The following is a 21,108-nucleotide window of genomic DNA, read 5'->3' as shown; positions in this document are numbered from 1 at the left end:
AGAAGATTTGTTGCATATTTCCGCTTCCGGTCCGTGCCCTTGGGGTTCCGTGTCCTACGAGCCCTTGCCTCAGCAACCTGGTTTGCTTCCCGGGAACATGGCCGCGGCGGCCAGGGTCTGGTGGAGCGGGATCGTGGGGGCCTCAGCGGTGGCCAGGGGTGAGTAGCGGGAGCAGGCTGAGGCCAGGATCAGAGGTAGTGGAGCGTCCAGCGCAGAGAACTTCTCAAGCCTCATCCTGCGCGTCTGTACCTTTTATCTTCCTGTGCAGCGGCTGGACGACCCTCGGTGCTGTTGCAGCGGGTGAGGCGGGAGAGCGCCGCGGCCGACAAGCGCCGTGAGTATGTGCGGGCGGCGCTTTTCTCCAGACTGTCATTGGGTGTCCCTTCGTTCGATACTTCTTATCCTAGGATCCCTTCTATGTTCTGGCAAATCTCTGCTTGTCCTTGGACACCTGATTGCTGTGGTTTCTACCCTACAGGCAGAATCGAGCTCTCCCTGTGCCACAGACCTGATAATGGCCTTCATCCTTTGTGCGTTTTTAAAATCCTCTTTTCTCTGATTAAGTTGACAGCTCTTTGAGGGCAGGAAACCTAACTTTTGGACCTCAGAGCCCAGTAATAACAGAAGTCTTCAAGTTCATTGAGCGCTCATTGTGTATCAGTCACCTTACCAAGACTTTTAATGAATGTTATTTGGTCCTCACAAAGCCTTTATGAGGTAGATAGTATTTTACTGTACATATTATGAATCAGAAAAGTCCAGATAACTAAATTGCCCAGGGTCTGGGGCTAGAAAGGTAGCTCAGTTTTTGTAGAGCACTTGCCCAGCATGCCCAAGGACCTGGGTTTGATCCCCATCACCTCAAAATAAATAAACAAACAAAATATTTGCCCAGGGTCACAGACAGAGCAGGTCTGCTTGCTGTCAAAGACAGAAAACACTTAACCATTACTCCCCAGCTGGTGCTGGGTGAATGCCCAGTGAGTTAAGCTTGCATGAGTGAATATATAGAAATTATGTTATAGTCAACATAAGCAGACTGGGAAATAGAAGACCTAACTTTTCTTCCCTTTTGGACCTGAGTTTTCTTATTGATACACACACCAAAAAGGAAGATGGGATTCACAAGGTATTCTATGAGGGTTCTTCAGTCCTGCAGTTCTTAGTATGAGAACCTAAGCTAAGGGCCAAGAAGAAAAGAGAAGCAAACGTGTGGTTCCCATCCTTAAAGTTTCTAGTCTTGTAAGAAAGGTGACATTATACTGTGTTAGCAGCAGTACAGGAAGTGTGAGGGAAGAGCCATGGAATAGTTTCAAGAAGAGGCAAACACCACAGTTGCAGTAAGAAGTGTTTTTGTGTGTTGTGCAGGTGGTGTTTTTCTCCACATTTTCATTATTTCCTATACTCTGGAAGAGGAACTCGCCGCCTGCACCTTTTTTTCCTCCCTCCTTTTCTTTTTCTTTTGGTACCAGGGATTGAACCCAAGGGCCCTTAACCACTTAGTCACATACCCAGCCCTTTTTATTTTGAGACATTAAGTTGCTGAGGCTGGCCTTTAACTTGGTGATTCTCCTGCCTAAGTGTTCTGAGCCACTGGCATACAGGTGTGTACTGTCAAGCCCAGCTCACCTGCACCTTTCTATAGGGAGCCCTGCTGAGAGATGACACCCTTTACAAGCGCAAATAGATACAGAGCTGGTTGCTGCCTTCTTCACTCTGTTAAGTGCGCCTTTTCCTTCCAGCCACTGTCAGACCACAGAACGATGTCGCCCACAAACAGCTCTCAGCTTTTGGAGAGTATGTAGCTGAAATCCTGCCCAAGTATGTCCAACAAGTTCAGGTAATACTCACTACAATTGTTTGGGTCTGGATCAAGAAAGAACCATGTTTTCAGGGCTTGTGGGAATGGGCACTATTTTCATAGATTTCTTCATCCCTAACTTGAACTTCTTTCCCTACTTTAAGCTAAGTGATTTCAACTAAAGTTAGCTGCTCCCTCTGTAGATACTTTCTTTTTCTCTCCTCCCTTCTATGTCTGCAGGTGACCTGCTTCAATGAGTTAGAGATCTGTATCCATCCTGATGGAGTCATCCCAGTGCTGACTTTCCTCAGGGATCACACCAATGCACAATTCAAATCCTTGGCTGACTTGACAGCAGTGGATGTACCAACTCGGCAAAATCGTTTTGAGGTCAGTCAGGAAATTTGAAAAGGTTTTGGGAATAAGGGTGAAAAAGGGACAGAGCCAGGCATAGTGGTGTCCTATAATCCCAACAATTCAGGAGGCCAAGGCAGGAAAACTAAGTTCAAGCCCACCTTGGCAACTTAGCAAGACACTCTCTCAAAATAAAGAATAAAAAACTGGGAATGGGGCTGGGGAGATAGCTCAGTTGGTAGAGTGCTTGCCTTGCAAGTACAAGGTCCTGAGTTCAATCCCCAGCACCGCAAAAAAAAAAAAAAAAAAAAAAAAACTAGGAATGTAGCTCAGTTGTAAAATGCCCATGGGTTCAATCCAGAAAAAAAGAAAGGGGACAGAATATTTTCAGGGCTACCAATGGGTCCCGTAGTCTCCCTAGTTTCCATTTCAGTTTGATCATTCAGTAGAACACAGCAGTTAAACCAGGGTTTTACAATGAGGTAGACCTTAAGAATGAATACTGGCTCTGCCATCACTTGGCTTTGTAACCTCAGACATTCTGTTTTAGACAGATCTTGAACTCTGGTCTGAAGTGATTCTCCCACCATAGCCTCCTGAGTAGCTAGAACTATAAGCATGCGTCATGGTGCCCAGCTTTTTGCGTGTGTCCATGTGCTTTCATTTTCTTTTTCTTTTTTTAGTACCGGGAGTGAACACTAGGACACTTAACCACTGAGCCACATTCCTGGCCCTTTTTCTTATTTTGAGACAGGGTATCGATAAGTTGCTAAGGCTATCTTTGAACTTGTCGTCCCTCTACCTCAGCCTCCTGGGCTTCTAGGATTACAAGCATACACCACCATGCCCAGTACTTTAGTTTTCTTATCTGTGATATAAGTATAGGTGATGGCAGGGCAGGTCTGGAGGCATTGCTGAAGCCCTGGGAAGGAAAGCCTTTTATGCTCCCAGAAATTTCAGATTTCAAAGACATTCCCTGCACACGGGATTTGGTAATATGTGGTGCGTTAGGATTTGTTGTGGCTGTCCTTGGACATTTGTTAACTATAACAAGTAGGGTTAGAAGATATAATATTAGAGAAGAAGGATTAATCTTAGTGACTTTAGGAAGCAAAGAATCCAGAAGAGAATTACCAGAGAGCAATTAAAAATAAGAGCCAGGCTTGGTGGTGAATGCTTATAATTCAAGCTGTTCAGGAGACTGAGGCAAAAGGATCACAAGTTCAAGGCCAGCCTAGGAAATTGAGTAGAACCCTGTCTCAAAATAAAAAAGGACTGGGAAGGTAACTCATTAGTGGATTGCTTGCCCAGCAAGTGCATGGCCCCTGGATTCAATCTCTAGTACTGCCAAAAAAAAAGAAAAGTATAAAGTTGTTCCTATCATTTATGGTGGTTGTCAGGATCAAATGAGATGGTGCAGATGAATTATTAGCACACAAATTCTCAATACATTTAACTATTAAGTTTACTGTTCATCTCCTGTGTGCCAGACCCTGGAAAAGAGAAAGACAGAACATCCAGTATCTATTTTCCATGAGGACCCCATACCTACTAAAAGACTTCTAATTTAATGTGGTAATCTACAATACATAGGAAGTTAGAGGATACTTAAGAAACAGATGCAGCACTAAGCCTTGTCTGAAAGTCTTCTTTCAAGAGAATGTTTATGCTAAATCTTACCAGATAAGCAGAAGATCAGAAGTTAGCCTCATGAGGATTTGGGACAGGTGGACCAGAAAGATCTTCCAGACAAAGAGTATCAAGAGCAAAGACAAGCATACTGGCATGCCTAACCACAGCTATGGCCTGGGTCTTTGCAAATAGTTGTCAGCATAGGGACATCTTGAGGTTTTGAACTTCAACAGAAGGCAGGTGGAACCCTAACCTACCCTGAATCCTTATAGCTAATGCTTACCCATAGACTCTCATCTTAGACCCCTCAAACTATGTCCTTCTTGATCCTCCAGCTCCCTCTGTTCTCCCTAGATTGTCTACAACCTGCTATCTCTGCGCTTCAACTCACGGATCCGTGTGAAGACCTATACAGATGAGCTGACACCCATTGAGTCCACAGTCTCTGTGTACAAGGCAGCCAACTGGTATGAAAGGGAGGTGAGTTGGTGGAGATGGTGGGCCTTGCTTCTGGGCCAGAGTTGCTGAATTGGTTGAAACTTGGGCTGTAATGTAGTTCCTTCCCCCTGCTATAGGCCCTGTGGACTGGTTGCCTAGTAACCTCTTTTTTTGTAGATCTGGGACATGTTTGGAGTCTTCTTTGCTAACCACCCTGACCTAAGAAGGATCCTGACAGATTATGGCTTTGAGGGCCATCCTTTCCGGAAAGACTTCCCCTTGTCTGGCTATGTTGAGGTAGGAGCCTTGATATTGGGGTGGTAGCCTTAGAGACGGATGCACAAGGAACCTGGGGGATAGTGGACCTGGCAGGATCTGTGGAGTGTGGGCTCTGGATTCAAATCCTAGCTTCATTTTTGTAATCTGAGGCAAGATACTTAATTTGACTATGATTCTGTTGGTAGTAGGGACAATAATAGCACTTAAATGATATATGGTGAGCATTAAGTGATGTATGTGTGAAGCTTGGTGTGTTATAAATGTCAGTTGATGCTAGATGGTATAATGACCATTTTAATGATAAAGGCAGCTTTAAGAACCATCTGCCCCAACTCCTGACAGTAGAGGATTATTTTTTCTTGCACTGGGTTTTCAATAAGGCATTTGGCAGAGAAGATGCTAAATATTCAATTCTTACAAACTGCCACTGAGCTGGGCACAGCTGGCACACACCTATAATCCCAGTGACTCAGGAGGCTGAGGCAGAAGGATCAAGAGTTCAGAGCCAGGGGCTGGGGATATGGTTCAGTTGGTAGTTTGCCTCACAAGCACAAGACCTTGGGTTCAAATCCCAGCACTGCAAAAAAAAAAAAAAAAAAGAGTTCAGAGCCAGCCTCAACAACTTAGTGAGACCATGTCTCAAATAAAAAATAAAAAGGGTTGAGGATGTGGCTCAGTAGTTAAGTGCCTCTGGGTTCAATCCCTGGTACCAAAAAACCCACAAAACGAATAGCCAGTAATATGTCACTACAAGGGTCTTATAAAGAATTTCAGTGGCACTGCTGATTATTTATTAGCAGGAAGATAGTCTGTTACACACATGAATTTTGTAGCAAGGTAACTTTTTTAGAGATGTTAATTACAGGCATAATGTAATTATAGGCATGGGCCAACACACCTCATTCAACTTCAGACTTTTTTTTTCTTTTTTGGTGCTAGGGATTGAACTCAGGGGCACTTAAACACTGAGCCGCATCCCCAGCCCTTTTCTGTATTTTATTTAATGACAGGGTCTCACTGAATTGTTTACGACCTCGCTAAGTTGCCGAGGCTGGCTTTAACTTGGGATCCTCCTGTCTCAGCCTCCTGAGCCAGTGGGATTACAGGCATGTACCACCACACCTGGCTCAACTTTGGATCTTCACAATGGAAAAACCAAGGTCACAGGGCCTGAAGTTGTGTGTCTGTCAGTTTAGGTTTACTCTTTTCAGCCACCAGCTGCTCCTAATCCTGGACAAATGCTTTCCATTATCTTATGAGAATAGGTGAGCCCCACTGGTGGGGCAGGGGACAGTGGGTTTAGGATCTGTTTGGCATGGCATCTAATGAGAACTGCAGGGTCCCAATAACTGTTGGAGTAAGGCCCTACCTCATGCAGACTGTATGGTGGCATCTGACAGATCTAGCCACCTGGGTGTTATCAAGGAATTCCCATTCTACTCTCCTCCCACCTACATTCCCATTTGGGAATTCCACTCACCAGGTGTCTGGAATGTGACGTGTCGTGAAAGGTGATACAAATGTGGATGGAGGCTTGACAGAGCCAGGAAAGAGGCTGGAATAGGAATCAAGGACAGAGGGATGATGGGCTGGGGGAGTAACCCATGGCCCATGAAAGTGTGCTCCTAGGCCATGACAGTGCCTTCCTCAGTACTCAGTCCTGTCTTTTGCTCCTGCAGTTACGCTATGATGATGAGGTGAAGCGGGTGGTGGCTGAGCCTGTGGAGTTGGCCCAAGAGTTCCGCAAATTTGACCTGAACAGCCCCTGGGAGGCTTTCCCTGCCTTTCGTCAGCCTCCTGAGAGTCTCAAGCTTGAAGCTGGAGACAAGAAGCCTGAAGCCAAATAGCTCCAGGGAAGGCTTGTGAATTCTAGAGAGCATCTTATCTACGATTGAGTGTTCTTGTAAATAAATTCCTACACTCAACACTTTTTGTGTGCTCAAAATTGGTAGAAGTGAAGCTTTAGACTCAGGTAAAGGCAGGTACAGGCAAGCGTGTTTGTCTGCTCCCTTAGACCATGCCAAAGCTGCAAGTCTGTTAGGGTTTTGTTTGTTTGTTTGTTTGTTTGTTTTGAGTACTGTGTATTGAACCCGGGGCATTTTACCACTGAACTACATCCTCACATCTTTTTATGTTTTATTTTAAGACAGGGTCTCACCAAGTTGCTCAGGCTAGCCTCAAATTTATGGTCCTCCTATCTCAGCCTCCCAAATCACTGGGATTACAGGCATGTGCCGTCTCACCCAGCCTACAAGTCTATTTTATTGGGACTAATTAGTGGTGTTGCAGATGTTGTCACCTGCAGGCCTGGATGTACTTCTAAGAAGGATTCTGTCTAATTCAAAGTGCTTACATTCCAGTGGGTTCAGAACCTGTTTGGCATGGCATCTAATGAGAACTGGAAGGTTTCAATAACTGTTGGAAGGTCCTAATGCAGATTGTATAGTGGCATCTGATGGATCCAGGAACCTGGGTGGAACCAAGGAATTCCCATTCTACTCTCCTCCCACCCACACACCAACAGGGTTCCATGAATCAACAAAGCCTGAAAGAATACCTCAGCTCATTTTTGAATCTTAAACCCTTCATACTCTCTAGCCTGATAGCTCATCGTTCTTGGCTAAAAGAATCTGCCTGGTTTCTGGCCTGAGCCAAGACTGTTGCTAGTAAGTAGAGGTTCCAGGGCTAGGGCATAAAACACTACAGAGTGGCAGATCTTTCTGTCTGCCAGGAGACAGTTCTTGCTTCCCCAGCTGGTCTAGGAATGCTTCAGCCTGTGGCTGAGTGCCTGAAATGAGAGCACTAGGCTCTGCCTCCCATGTGGCCCGCCCAGCATGCAGCGGGAGTATTGTGCTTTGCAGCTGATGATCTTGGCTGAGCAGCTCTCTGGAGGCTGGGGTGAACTGGGTGTCAGGGGCTGGCATCCTGTTAGTAGCAGGATGTTTGGAGGGTGAGGACGGATAGTAAGGTAGCATTACTGTTTAAGATCTTTCCTCCCCCTTGGGAGAGCCAAGCCAGTGCTACCAAGCCCTTTTTCCTATTAAATAAGCATCCCACCCATTAGGCAGGAACAGGCTGCTACTGCCAAAACCAAAGATTCCCTTTTCTGGAGGGTGGAAAGAACCCCCAGGAGGTGACGGAGGCCACAAGCCAGTCCCTCCCTATTCTGCATTGAAGAATGACACGCATAACAACAGTGGAGCAGTCTGCAGTGGAAAGTTGGAGCTGTGGTATGTGGCAGGCAAATGAGGGAGCAGAGAGCTGCTAGGAAGAGTGAGACTCAGAGGACGAGGTGCAGCATGGCCAGGACACCGAAGTTACTGGCTTATCTGGTGGTAGCCATTTGCCTCTTCCCTGGAGCAACAACAACCCATCACCATGCAGGTACCAGGGCCTCAGGGTGGGTGGATATGAGCCGAGAAAGGCTGCTGGCTGCACCTGACCCTCACAGGGCAAAGGAACTGTGGGCCTGAAGTATGCTACAGTGGGTAATGGTGTGGATGCCACCCCCAGAACTGGAAAGGTTCAGGTGCACTTAATGCTGGCACAAGACACAGTTGGACTCTGGGCTTATTTCAGCTGATGTCCAAAGCAGGGTCTCTTGACCTGTTCTGGGTTTGGGACAATCACTGCCAAGACTGGACACTTCATGATGTATGATGGAGGAAAATTAACACATCCTGTCCTGCCCAGTCCTCTGCCTTACACACAATACATTACTGAGGAGAAGCAAGGAAAAAGTAGTAGCCCCCTCCCAAAAAAGTCTTCATCTTTTGGCTGGGCACAGTGGTGCATACATATAATCCCAGTGACTCAGAAGGCTGAGGCAGGAGGATCACAAGTTCCAGGATGGCCTCAGTAATGTAGCAAGACCCAGTCTCAAATTTTTTAAAAAGGGCTGGGGGTGTAGCTCAGTGGCAGAGCACTTGCCTAGTGCAAGGCCCTAGGTTCAATCCCCAGCACTGCAAAAGGAAAAGAGGTCCTTATCCTTTGGGGAGGGTCACTGGCAGTAGTTTAGGTCACACTATTCCCAGATGACTATAGGGAGGGAGAGTGAGAGGAAAAGGGCCTTGTGACCTGTTGGTCTGGAGCTCTTTACCAGGGAATTGTGCAAGTTAAAGGAGGAGTCCTGGGCATTTGCCGACATTTTGGTATAACTTGGTATGACACTGAGATCACAAGATCCATGCCTGGGAAGATGAATGTCAGTGTGCATGGGGGATGGGGAGGGGAGCGTGAGGTGGCAGAAGATCCAGTAGGGACCCCTACCGGGCAGCTGAAAAGCACTTCTGGGACTCTGGGGTGTTTAGGGTGGAGTATGACAAGGGCCTGACTCCTCTCTGCTGCCCCAGGGCAGCCTGAGGACAGCGCCAGCGCAGGAGGTGGCCTGCAGGACCCAGAGGCCCCGGAAGTGATGTTTGAGGTCATTCTTCCTAGCCTGGGTTGTGGGGGTGGGAGTTTCCACAAGTCCCTAAGCTCAGGGTTGGGAAGGGGGAATATCTCAGGGTGGGCCTGCTGGGGGTGGGGGTCAACCTGGCATGAGTCCTACTGCCTGCTTATGCCCCCTGCCCAGCTCCCCAGGCCACAGCCCACCCCTTAAATAGCTCCCCTTGCAGCTGCTCTGGGCTGGGCTGGAGCTGGATGTCATGGGACAGCTGTACATCCAGGATGAAGAACTAGCATCCACACGTCCAGGTCGCCGACTCAGGCTCCTCCTGCAGCACCGAGTGCCCAGTGACTTGGAGGGTGCTGAGCAGCAGCTGCAGCAATTCCAGGACCTGCGGAAGGGGCCTCCTCTTAGTCCTTGGGACTTTGAACATCTGCTCCTCACAGGCCTATCCTGCGTCTACCGGCTCCATGCTGCTAGTGAGGCTGAGGAGAGGGGTCGCTGGGCCCAGGTCTTCGCCCTCCTGGCACAGGAAACACTCTGGGACCTGTGTAAGGATTTCTGCCCACAGGGCCAGTCCCCTTGGCTGGGACCCCGGGCCTCCATCCTTGATCCCTTTCCCTAACCCTTCCCTTTCACCTGTCATTTTTCCCTCCTATCATGCCCTACCTCCACTCCCTTCCTCCCCCCCACCAAAAAAAAAAAAAAACAAAAACAAAAAAAACAAAAAAAAAAACATGAGCTAGACCCATCCTGGGGACTGGGGACTGTCATCTGGCACCTGTTTTTCCTATTCAGATTTATGGGCTGGGCTTGCACCTTGACCGCCGCCCCCCCCCCCCCCAACATCCCATGCTTACCCCTACCCTTTTCTTGTTCCATGGACCCTGATAGGGCTAAGAGCCCAGGGCATGGAATGGGCAGCAGGCACACAGCTAAGGGCAAGACTTGTGGGCAGTGTGTGTTTAAGGGATGCTGAAAGGGAAACAGCCCTAAGTTCAGGTCAGAACTTCCACCCTCCAAGCCCTACCCTGGCAGTCTGTGAGAGGTCCTGTGGAAGCTAAACAAACCTGTACACCCTGCACAAGTCCTAGTTTAGATACTCCTCTCAAGCCTGACCAGGGCTTTAGAGTCCCTTGAACCTGCAAGTTCCCCATATGGATTGGGAGCCCAGGTTGGACTTCCTGAGTTCTGTCCACTGGAGGAGTGGAGGGAATCAGGTGGAGGAACATTAACTTGGGGGAAAGGAAGGCAAATGTCTTCTGTTCCATCTCAACAAGCCTCAGAGGAACATCTCAGAGAAAGGAGTAAGGCTGGGAGAGGACCCATCCACCCAGAGAGACTAGCTGATGCAGGCTGTGGTAGGTGTATCCCAGATTCTGTGTATCTCTTCTCATAAAAACTCTGTTCTGGCCTCCTGGAGCATGTGTCATTCTGTTAGAGTTAGCTTGTCTAACGCAGCCCTAAGGAAATCACCCTCATCCTGGGAGGGCAGGAGAAAGCAACCAGGGGTCAAGCGCTCATCACATTCCCATACCCTACTGGAAGAAGGAACGTGATGTTCCCTTAAATCCTGTGGCCCCGGGTGGGTAGTGGCATGCTGTCTCGTCGCAGAAAGGAATCAGATGGGTCCTAGCTCTTAGTCAAAGGTGAGGTGTCAGATGGAGAGGCGGACTGGACAGGTACACGCATTAGACGAAATTTCCCACCTCCTCACCCTCCCAGGGCTTGATTCCCACCGGGCCTATGGGCTGCAGAATTCAGTGCTTTCCTGTTCCACCCCGAGGCAAAGTATCGTTTAAGACAGAGCAGACTCTCCGGATGCCCGGCGCAGGCCCACTTTATTGGCAGAGTCCAGCCGCGCTGGGCAGACCGTCATGCTCGCGCCAGGGTGGGGCGTTCGGGCCGCGGTCCCGGCTCGGCATGCACGCCCCTTGGCCCTCCGGGGCGCCTCTGGGATCGGTCGGTGCTCAGAGCTCCGGGGGCCCGAGTCCCGGCGGGCCGGAGGGGGTGAGGTCGGGGTACACCAGGAAGCCGGAGAAGGTGATGTACTTGCCGTGGTTGCTGTAGGCGCCATAGCCGTCGTGGTCGTGGCTGAGCAGCCAGACCGCGTCCCCGCGCCGCAGGGCCAGCATCACGCTCTGGCTCTGCATCTCGCGGCGCCGCGACGCGCCGTCGTCGTAGATCATGGCCTGAACCTCGTCGCGGTTCTTCATCAGCTTCACGGAGAGCGTCTTGCGTGGCAGCTTGCCCAGCGTGAAGGAGAAGTAGTAGGCGCCAGGCAGGCGGCAGCGGAACACGCCCGCCGCCGCGTCGAAGTCACCGCCGATATTGACCAGCTCGGTGTCGAAGGCCAGCGGCCTGTGCCGCGGCCCGGGGCCCGCGTCCGAGCCCACCAGGCTGCGCGTGCGCGCCGCCGAAAAGGCCGAGCGTGGCTCAGGAGGCGCGGGCGGCCCGCGCGCAGGCGCGTCGGCGTCGGCGTCGGCGTACACCAGGTAGCCGCTGAAGGTGGCGCCCGGCGAGCCGAGAGCATACTGCGGCGCGCCGTGGAGCCGCAGCCACACCGTGTCGCCGTAGTCGAGCTGCAGCATGGCGCTCTGACTGGCAGCGCGCCGCGCGCCAGGCCGCCGCTGCTCGTCGAAGGCCAGCGCTTGCACCTCGTCGCGGTTGCGCACCAGCATCACCGACAGGCTCTTGTGCGGGGCCTTACCGGCGGTAAAGGAAAAGAAGTAGGCGCCGGGCACGCGGCAGCGGAACTGGCCGGTGGCCGCGTCGAAGTCGCCCCCGATGTTTACGTACACCTTGTCGAAGGTCACTGCCATCTCTGACGTGCCCTCCAAGGGTGTTGTGCGTGCAGCCGAGAAAGCTGAGCGCAGCTCTGAGGAGCCGGGGCCAGCGGCGGGGCCCAGTGCCCAGCAGGCAACTGGGCTCAGCAGGCCCAGCAGGAGCAACAGCATGGCCCCTGGAGGGGAGAGAGGGGAAGGAGAGGAGAGCTGGACAGGACTCACCCCCAAATATCCTGCTCTCTGGACTGGAGAAGACCTGGGTTCTTTTCCTATCCCTGCCCTTGACCCACAAATTGCCCTCGATTTCCCTACACACTGACTAGGTTACAGCTTCTTAAACTTTAGCCTGCTCGGTCACTTGGAGGGCTTGTTAAACACACAGGACAACTTAGTGAGACCCTGTCTCAAAATTTAAATAAAATTTAAAAGGAGGTCTGGGGATGTAGCTCAATGGTAGAATGCACTGGGTTCAATCTGCAGTACTGCAGGAGATAATAACAGCAACAACAAGAATAAAAACCACACATAGTTGGGCCCCAACCGCAGAGTTTATTCTGTAGATCTGGGATGGGGTCTGAGAATTTGTATGCCTATCAATTTCCTTGGTGATAGCCGGGTGCAGTGGTGCATGCCTGTAATCCCAGCAACCCGGGAGGCTGAGGCAGGAGGATAGCCGTTTAAAGCCAGCATCAGCAATTTATCAAGGCCCCAAGCAATTCAGTGAGACCCTGTCTTTAAATAAAATACATAAAAGGGGGGGGGGGGCTGGGGATGTGGCTCAGTGGTTAAGCACCCCTGGGTTCATTCCCCAGTGCCCCCCCACAAAAATTTCCCTGGTGGTGTTCATGCAGCTGGTCCAGGGACAGCACTTTCAGAACCACTGTACCTAAACCAGTGATTCTCCAAACTTTTTTTTTGGTAAGCATGGAAACCCCTTTCAAAAGTGAAGTCTGGCACATATATACCACAGACAAGCAGAAATGCTATGGCCTACAGCACTGTCTGCTGGTCTCACCCCTTCCCTTCCCCTTTAGCACCCGTTGCCCTGGTAACTCAGGAGACATTGAGAAGATCTTCCAGTTTCCCTCGGACTCTGATTCACTGTCTGTGTTTGTGTGTGTGTGTGTCTCCTCTGGTCCTGGGCCTGCTCTTCAGAGGAGCCAGTGCCCTCCATGACAGTTACTATCTAAATGCTTTCTTTGACCCTTTTCTAGCTTCTTACCCATTCAAGGGTCAGCCCTCACATAGGACCTCGGGACTCCCTAGAGGAGTTGGATTTTGAGGTAGCCCCCCATGAAATCAGAATGAAAGAAAAGGCTGGTCACTGGAGGAGGAGAGTCAGGGGCTACTGGGGATAGAGGAAGAGCAAAATTCCAGCAGGGCTTTGGCAGGACTGAAGTCAGCAGCTTTTGTTCCTTAGCTGTGGTGGAATGGAGTGGACAAACCTAAATCTGGGGGAGGGTCTTGGCTCTTTCACTAATATTGTGAAATCTCAGGCAAATTTCTTAATCTATTTGAGCATGGCTTCCTCTATGTAAATGGTGAGAAGTCTTGCTTCATAAGCTTGCTGATAGGATAGTCTGAGAGAGCAGATGTGAGCATGGTTTATAAACAGCACTGCTACCCAGGTGTGCAGATGTTTCCTTCTGTTCTTAGCCGTGGGAAGAAAGATCTGATCAAGTTCTTGACATAAAGGCTTAGGGACTCAGTAACTTCTACTCTAAGAGCTTAGGGAAGGAGTCACTCTCTGATAGTGGGGTTCCATCATGCTTCCTAGTAGGGCATAGGCTTTGGGGCCCTGAAGTGGAGGCAAAATAGTAACAGTAAGCTAAGATGTGGGCTTCTCTGTGAAATGGCCTGGGAAAGTATGTAGCTTTGTGTCTACAGGAGACACCAGCAGCCTGTTGCCAAGGGCTGCCATATGCAGCTGTGGATGTTTCCTGCACCAGGATGTTCACCCGAGTGTTGGTGGGAGCTGGAATCTAGCCCACATTCCACTTGCCCAGCTGTCAGGGTGGCATCTGGGGTAAAGATGTCTTCTAATTCTTATAACAAAGACCCAAGCTACTGTCCCACTGTCTCCTTCAGTGGAGGTACTTTTTCTAATTGTCAAGAAGGCAGCCTATTGGTTGTGATATCCAGGAGAGGGCGTCTACAGTGGTCAAGATTGCACCTCACAAATGTCAGGTACATTCCCTTTTACGAAGCTCTTTTGGACACATGTAGTCTTGGCAAACTTGTGAGATCAGCCAAGACTCACTTTATAGATGAGAAAGACAAGGTCTAACAAGGGGCCACATTTTGACCCAAGGTTATCCATAGAGCACTAAAGCAAGAACAGAGGATTTTTTTCTACTTCAAATTCAATGCACCTTCTTTTGCACCACTTTTCCCTCCTAAACACAGGTATTTCCAGTATTTCCAGCCAACTCTTCCTCTACGTCTGTTTTTTTTTTTTTTTTTTTTTTTTTTTTCTTTTTTTTTAATAGGAGACCAGGGAAATGAGAGTTGGGATCCAGTGTGAAAGAGAACTGCAAGCAAGCAAACAACCAAACAAAAGCCCTCTAGCATTTTGTCTTCTGGGAACCTAGGAACAGAAGCCTGGGAGCCCTGCCGCTTTCCTAGCAGGTCCTTTCCCAGGAGCGACTGTCCATCCATCTCCCTGCCAGCTCTGGTGCTCCCCACCACCAAAGCGTTTTCCCGTGTGCCAGATACCAGCCTCTGTTTTTCCCCACCGCAGCCCATTTCCCAAGTGTCCGGGTCCCGTCCTTCTCTGAAAGCTCTCCCCCGAACCTCCTTTCTTGAGCAGGCCTGGGGGCGGGGGAGGATTGTCAGGTGGGCGGCATGGCTCCAGAGAAAGAAATGGCTGTTCCTAGCTCTGTCCAGGTGAGGCTCAAAATAGACATCTTCAAAGAGAAAAACTGGGGCAGAGCTGGGCAGACCCAGAGCCATAGAACCAACGGGGGAGGTGCACCGATATTGGTGGAGGACATCGCCAAACCCCTCATCTCCCAAGCCCTCACTCCCCCGCTAACCCCTGTCTAAAGCCCCGCCAGAATCTCCTCGCCATCTACGTTGCAAATCCCTCATCCTCCCAAGAAGATCATTTCCACTTTAACAAGAGCAACCAATTAGTCCTTTCCCATGGAGGAAAAAATGCCCCAGAAAGGGTACCCAAACCCTCTCTTTCCCTAGATCTTCCCTCCGCCCATCGCTCGGGAGTGAAAGCCATTAAGCCTCTTTGGGGAAAAAGCGCCCGGGTCCTCAGTTCAAGAAAAAAGGACTCAATGGCCCCACGCCTCCCGCCGCCCCCGCTTGCAATAAGGGGAAACCTGGTTTCCCCGCCTTCTCCAAGCTGCCCTTACCTGGCTGGAGGCGGCGGCCGGGATGCTTCTGTCCGAGCCCGCAATGGGCTCCGAGCTCCGGGCTCCGGGCGGGCGCCTGGGCTGCGCACTGACCGCTCGCGCTGCGGTGGAGCTGGGCCTGCCCGGGGCGGCGGGGGCTCAGGCCGCGAGGCGGCGGCGGGCGGGGCGCGGGTTCCCTGGACCCGGAGGCGTGAGGATTAGGGAAGGACAGTCAAAGAGGGAGACGATCCGGCGGAGGGGCGGAAAGACAGGGAAGAGGCGGGAAGGGGGACGGGGAGGGAGGGGCGCGCCGCGCGAGGAGGGGAGCGGAACAACCGGGCCTGGGGCACCGCAACGAGCCTGCGCCGAGCGAGCGGACCCTTCCTCACCCGTGACCTTAGAGCTTCATCCTTTGGGTCTAGAGAGTAGGCATCATTAATCCAGTTTAGCAGATAGGGAAACTGAGGCCCGAGGCAGAGTTCACACTGGAGGTGGCCCAGGATACTCTACAGACCAGCTTCCTCGCTGGTTTGGTGGGAGAGGACTGGAGCAGGACTCAGAGACTGGGCTAGCCTTTGGGCTGCAAGGACGATGGAAGGTGAGCTGTTGACTGGGACAAATGTCCAGGCTGAGTGGCCTTGAGGGAGAGGGGCCGAGGGAAAAGAAGGATAAATGGGACGATGTTGCCAGTAAAAGAAGAGTTTAAAATGTCCTAGTTTTTCTTCCTCACTTCCAAGACTGAAAATGCCCACATTGCATCGAAGGGAAGGAGGAAGACAAAGCCTGCAGACATCTGCAGTCTGCATACCTCTGGGGAGATGGCAAGGGAGAAGGAGGATCCTTGGGGCAGAATTGAATTTTCTGTTGAGAAGTGTAGTGGGAGGCCTCAAAGGGTCCCTGCATGGAGAGGGACATGGACACCCTGCCCAGCTGAGGCCAGGGCCTCAAGGCTGGGAAACTTCTCATCTTAACACTGTGACCTCTACTGTGGGCTTTGACTCCTTCATCCAGGTCTGGGTCTGGATTGCTGTGGAGATGACAGCTGCCTGGTATTCAGGAGATGCTGACTGAGTGGATGGCTTTTGAAGAGCCCCTTTCTGAGCCACCAGGGGCTGCTGCCCTCCTCCGGCACCTGGTTGTTGGGTGGGGTGGGGTGGAGTTCCTCCAACTCCAGTCCTGGCTCTTCCACAGACCTTCATGCGGCCCCTAAGAGGCCTTGGCCCCTGGGAGGATACCTGCCCTCCGGAGCGTTCCTTCCAGAACTCTCAAAGCTTACCTGACCCCAGTTACTCTAGTACAAGTGAATTCCTGTGAAAGTGTCCATAATTTTCCTTTAAGGTATTAGGTGAGTGGATAATGGGGTGCTGGGGGACATGGGGCAAAGCACCTGGCAGCCCTTGTTAGATCACATCTCCCTCACCAGCTTGAAAAGCATAAGCCACAGGCTTATGGGGAGGGCGCATGACAGGAAAAGGGTAGGAAGAGCCTGGGTGTAGCAAGAGGGCTAGGTAAGGCCAAGTTCATCCTGTGACAGCCACAACCCTTCTTAGAGCATTGTACGCCTTGGGACCAGGAGCCTGGTGAGTCCTCTTTTTCTAAATTTTGAGACAGGGTCCTGCTAGGGCAGTCCTCTTGAAGGTGTGATTCCCACTGGTGGCAGGGGATGGGAGAAGACAGGTCAGTTAATACCAGTTGGCACCTTTACTCCCAGTTACTCCAGACCTGAGATGGGAGGATGTCTTGAGCTCAGGAGTTCGAGGCCAGCCTGGACAACACAGGAAAACTCATGTCAAAAAAAACAAAATCCCAATTGGGGTCTGACTGGGTCTGGAAATCATTTGACACTTATCCATGGTCATAAGAGTTTTCACCAGAGAAGTCAAAGTGGGGGTGGAGGTGTATCAGGCAGATAACAACAGGGGTGGCTTCAAGGCATCAGCAGGGGGAGGAAGTCACTGGGAAGGAATAGGAAAAACAAAGGCTGACAGGAGCTGGTGGGTATGTGAGGCAGTCTGGGGTGGAAGGCCAGAGCGAGTTAGGAAGAGATGGCAGAAGGGTTTAGAGAAGAGACTCTAGACCAGGTTGCAGCTCCTGCTCGCTCTTACTCTGCTGTAGGAACCACAAGGATTTTAACAGCAGATACAGTCAGTGCCTTGCCTACCCACCCCCACCCCACCCTGGCCCATCAGGAACCACCTGCACCCAATTTCAGAACCTGCCCCTGCTTCCCTTGTCTTTCCTGAGGGCACTCTTGGTGGAGCAGTGGAGAGGCAGATGACAGGGGCGGGGCGTGTGACCAGAAGTGCTGGAGAGCTGACACCCTAGAGCAACCGTTAGGCCATGAGGAAAAGGAGTTACAGGGTCAGTACCCCAGCTTTCTGGTCCCTCAGTGGGATTATTCCAATTCCCAATTCCAAGGCATGTTCCAGCAAAACCAAGTAAATTTTCCTTGGTGAAAACCTTATATCAGAATGCTTTCTTTTCTCCTTTTCTGGTTTCATTTCTCATTCCTCACCATACTTCTTGGACTTATCTCCTATATAAACTAATCACACCCAATCCTTGTCTCAGACTCTGCTTTGGGGAAACCCAAACTAGTACAATATACAATGGACAGAAACTGTGAGCCACATCATGTTGAGTGTTCTTCCCAGCCATTGTGCTACTTAATTTTATTAACACTGTTCCCCAAGTAGATACCATTAAGCCAATAACTTTACAAATGAATAAAGAGGTTAGTGCTGGTGTAGGATTCAAATACAGGTCTTTCTGGTTCCAAAATCCGTTTCTTAATCTTTAGGCTCTGCAGCCTCCCTTTCTCGGATCCTCTCTGGGCCTTATATTTTCATCTGTAAAACAAGGCTGAACTCTTGACTTTCAAGGGAGGTAGTGAACCCAGTTTCTCTTGCAGCTAAGCATGGTCAATAGGATGTAAATGGAAGTCACGGGCAGAAAAAGTGCTTTCATTTTTTAAATTTTTAAATTTTTTATTTTATTTATTTATTTTGGTACTAGGGTTTGAACCCAGGGGCGCTTGACCACTGAACCACCTCTGCAGCTCTTTTTACTTTTTTATTTTGAGACAGGTTGCCGCTAAGTTGCTTAGGGCCTTGCTAAATTGCTGAGGCTGGCTTTGAACTTCTGATCCTTCTGCCTCAGCCTTTTGAGTCACTGGGATTACAGGCGTGTACCACCACACCTGGCAGAGAAAGTGCTTTTAAAGGGACCAGCTCAGTTGGGAGGCCCACTCTTTTTGCCCTCACTTCTCTCTTCTCTTTCTGGAATGTGGATATGAAGGCTGAAGTTCCATTTGTCACCTTGGGTCTTTTAAGACACAGTGCTAACTTGAAGAAGCTGAGATGATCAAGTCCTAGACCTTGCCCTCAAGGAGTTCATCAATTAGTAAGGGCAGAAGAATGTGAACATAAAGAACTGCAATAGGGGCGGGGTGTGGTGGCAAACGCCTGTAATCTCAGCAACTCCAGAGGCTGAGGCAGGAGGATCATAGGTTTGAAACCAGCCTCAGCAACTTAGTGAGGCTGTAAGCAACCTAGTGGAACACTGTCTCAAAAAATAAAAAGGGGCTGGGGATGTAGCTCAGTGGTTAAGTTACCTTGGGTTCAAATCCTAGACCAGCCAACCAACAAACAAAAAACAAAACAAAGAAAAACTGCAATAGGTGGAAAGAGATCGGCACCAGCTTTAAGCCAAAAAGTACCGACGAAGCTCAAAGAGGGAGCAATTCCAGCTGGGGGGGGGGGGGGGGGAATCAGGGAAGGTGACAAAAAATAGGCTATTTCTAAAAAATGAGTAGGGTTTTGATATGAGGAGGTGGAGGTGGAGGTGGAGGTGGAGATGGAGGAGGAGTGAGGGGGGGTAAGGTCCAATTAAAGGTAAGATATGAAGAGAAGTGTGGAGGTGGCATAGCCGGGGACTGGGTGGGGGGACTGTTCATGGCTCATTTCCCGAGAGAAGGGTTTGGGAAGGGAAGTTATGGCAGGTAAGGTGTGTGGAGTTTGAACCCAAGCTGAAGAACTTTCATCTTGCAGCAGAGGGAAGGCAATGCTCAGAGCTGTGTTTGAAGGCTACTCCGGCTGCAGAGTGAAAGAAGAATGAGGAAGAGAGGAGAGGAAGGCAGATCAAGCTGACAACAATGAAAATCATCCAGATGAATCTGGACTATAGGGGACAGTAAGAAAGAGAAGAAAGGGAAAAGACCGGGGAGACTGAGAGATTTGGAGACTGTGACTGCACAAGCTCACAATTTAATTAGCCTCCTGGTTTGCCAGAGGATTACAGGGGAATTAGCAGAGCTCAGAGTCTAGGGACCTTGCTGGGAGTTGAGGGGAAGTTAATGAGAAAGACAACAACATGCCCCAGGGAGAAATGAAAGAGGAGGGATCTTCAGTCAAGCAGAGATGCTGGCAGGAGAAACAGATGTCAGGGCACTGAGTCTGCCTCCCTCGGAGATTCGAGTCCTCCAGGAGAGCAGACATTTTAGGTACTGGGTCAGGCTCCAAGCCCCATCGCCCCAGGTTCTGATCCCTCTGGGCTTCTAATAAATGACCCAGGAGGGGAAGAGCTGGGAGTGGCTGTGAAGATCAAATTTCCAACTCTCCCTTGGCCCTTTTCCCAGCAGGGCTCAGAGGTCCTGACACTAGCCTTCCAGAAAGCAAGCAGAACTGACTCCCTCATGCCCCTTCTGCAGATGGATGGGGAGGTGACCTGTTCATGACTGGATGTGTCGAATTTCATATTCCAATGGTTGTAATAGTATCTTCCATTCCTCCTTGCTCTTGTGGTGTGATCTTGCCACTCCCCATAAAGACGAGTTAGGTTAGGTCATAAAAGGCGATGCCACTTCTGCCTGGATCTCTCTCTCTCTCCACACAGAAAATCTAGGCCACATGGAAAGGCCCTGTGTAGATGTTGAGGTCCACAGCTCCAGTCAGGACCAGCTAAATAATTTGCAAGGTTTGGTGCAAAATGAAATGATGGGGATTCTTGTTCAAAAATGAACAGTATGAGGCCCTGGGTTAGATTCCCACAACCAATTTTTTAAAATGCAGTGCTGGGGATGAAAGCCTGCGTGCTAAGCAAGCACTCTACCACTGAACCACAAAGGGTCTAAGTGAGGTGCCTGTGCATCTGCACAAGTTGCATGATCATGAAGCTGGTCCTGGCTCCAGCTGATTCCCAGCCTGTCAGCAATATGAATGAGGACGACTTCAAGATGAGTCCAGACCCAACTTGGAAAGCCCTGTGACAGGCATTGCCTTCTGATTCCCACTGGTGGGGTGGCAGTGGAGGGCTTGAATTACTTTGCCTGTCTTTAGCCCAGGGAAGCCCCTGCCAGTGAGAGGATCAAAGGAGTACTGAGGGAGTGGGGAGAGCTTGGGATGAGAATGTAATCCACAAACTAGTTGAGTAACCTCTGGAGCAGGAGCGGGAAGGGACAGGAAGAGGACAGGGAGAGGCATGAATGGCATCTGGTAATTTCTCATTTTCTCCTCAGATTTTTATTTGATTTTTTTTTAACTTTTATTTTTTTGCAGTGCTGGGGTCTGAGCCCAGGACCTCATGCACATCAGGCAAGTGCTCTACCACTGAGCCACGTCATCAGCCCATCCTCGGATTTTTAAGGAACAGCTAGAAATAAAACCATAGATAAAGTGCAATGGGAAACAGGAAAGGAAATTAATCCTGAGTGGACGGATCCAGTGAGGTTTAGTGAAAGAGGAGACACCTGAAGAAAGTTGTGAATGCTGTGCTGGATTTTGTCAGGCAACAACAGAAAGATAAGGGGGCAGGTGCCCTTAGGCAGGTAACACAGAATCTTGGTGAAGAGCTGAGGCTGCCATTAGAGTGCTCCAGTTTGAATCCCAGTTCATCATTAATTGCATGATCTCAGTTTCCCCATCTGTAAAAGGGGGATAATTAAAGGATCCATGCCTCACAGGCTTGTCACAGCATTCACAGACATAATTGATGTATGTGTTGGTTACTATTACTATTTGGTATGTTTGAAAAATGAGTAGGACTGGGGATGTAGCTCAGTGGTAGAGCAGTTGCCTAGTATGTGAGTTC

At 50.0% G+C, this 21,108-nt stretch overlaps 3 protein-coding genes across 4 annotated transcripts; 2 read left to right on the top strand and 1 right to left on the bottom strand.

The window, feature by feature from the left end:
• Nucleotides 1-4: 4 nt before the first annotated feature.
• NDUFS3 (NADH:ubiquinone oxidoreductase core subunit S3) lies at nucleotides 5-6,429 on the top strand. Its single transcript, XM_079105051.1, has 7 exons — nucleotides 5-158; nucleotides 269-334; nucleotides 1,743-1,840; nucleotides 2,042-2,191; nucleotides 4,142-4,267; nucleotides 4,403-4,522; nucleotides 6,184-6,429. The coding sequence occupies exons 1-7, from the start codon at nucleotides 98-100 to the stop codon at nucleotides 6,349-6,351; spliced, it is 789 nt and encodes a 262-aa protein (XP_078961177.1). The 5' UTR covers nucleotides 5-97; the 3' UTR covers nucleotides 6,352-6,429.
• Nucleotides 6,430-6,570: 141 nt separating this feature from the next.
• On the top strand, nucleotides 6,571-9,579 carry FAM180B (family with sequence similarity 180 member B). The gene is made up of 3 exons (XM_079105052.1): nucleotides 6,571-7,888; nucleotides 8,857-8,927; nucleotides 9,121-9,579. The coding sequence occupies exons 1-3, from the start codon at nucleotides 7,750-7,752 to the stop codon at nucleotides 9,514-9,516; spliced, it is 606 nt and encodes a 201-aa protein (XP_078961178.1). The 5' UTR covers nucleotides 6,571-7,749; the 3' UTR covers nucleotides 9,517-9,579.
• Nucleotides 9,497-19,209, bottom strand: C1QTNF4 (C1q and TNF related 4). Of its 2 annotated transcripts, XM_079105049.1 has the most exons (4): nucleotides 15,411-19,209; nucleotides 15,043-15,218; nucleotides 9,608-11,853; nucleotides 9,498-9,573 (listed from the first exon to the last, which is right to left on the bottom strand). In XM_079105049.1, the coding sequence occupies exon 3, from the start codon at nucleotides 11,846-11,848 to the stop codon at nucleotides 10,862-10,864; it is 987 nt and encodes a 328-aa protein (XP_078961175.1). In that variant the 5' UTR covers nucleotides 11,849-11,853; nucleotides 15,043-15,218; nucleotides 15,411-19,209; the 3' UTR covers nucleotides 9,498-9,573; nucleotides 9,608-10,861. The 2 variants fall into 2 exon arrangements, with proteins under 2 accessions (XP_078961176.1, XP_078961175.1); XM_079105050.1 differs by lacking the exons at nucleotides 15,043-15,218; nucleotides 15,411-19,209 and having other exon boundaries at nucleotides 9,497-9,573; nucleotides 9,608-12,424.
• Nucleotides 19,210-21,108: the final 1,899 nt, after the last annotated feature.

Source organism: Sciurus vulgaris, assembly GCF_902686455.1.
Source record: "Sciurus vulgaris genome assembly, chromosome: 11".
In the NCBI taxonomy this organism is placed as follows: Eukaryota; Metazoa; Chordata; class Mammalia; order Rodentia; family Sciuridae; genus Sciurus; species Sciurus vulgaris.
Note: the sequence above shows the minus strand (reverse complement) of the source record. Positions and strands in the feature narration are given on the sequence as shown.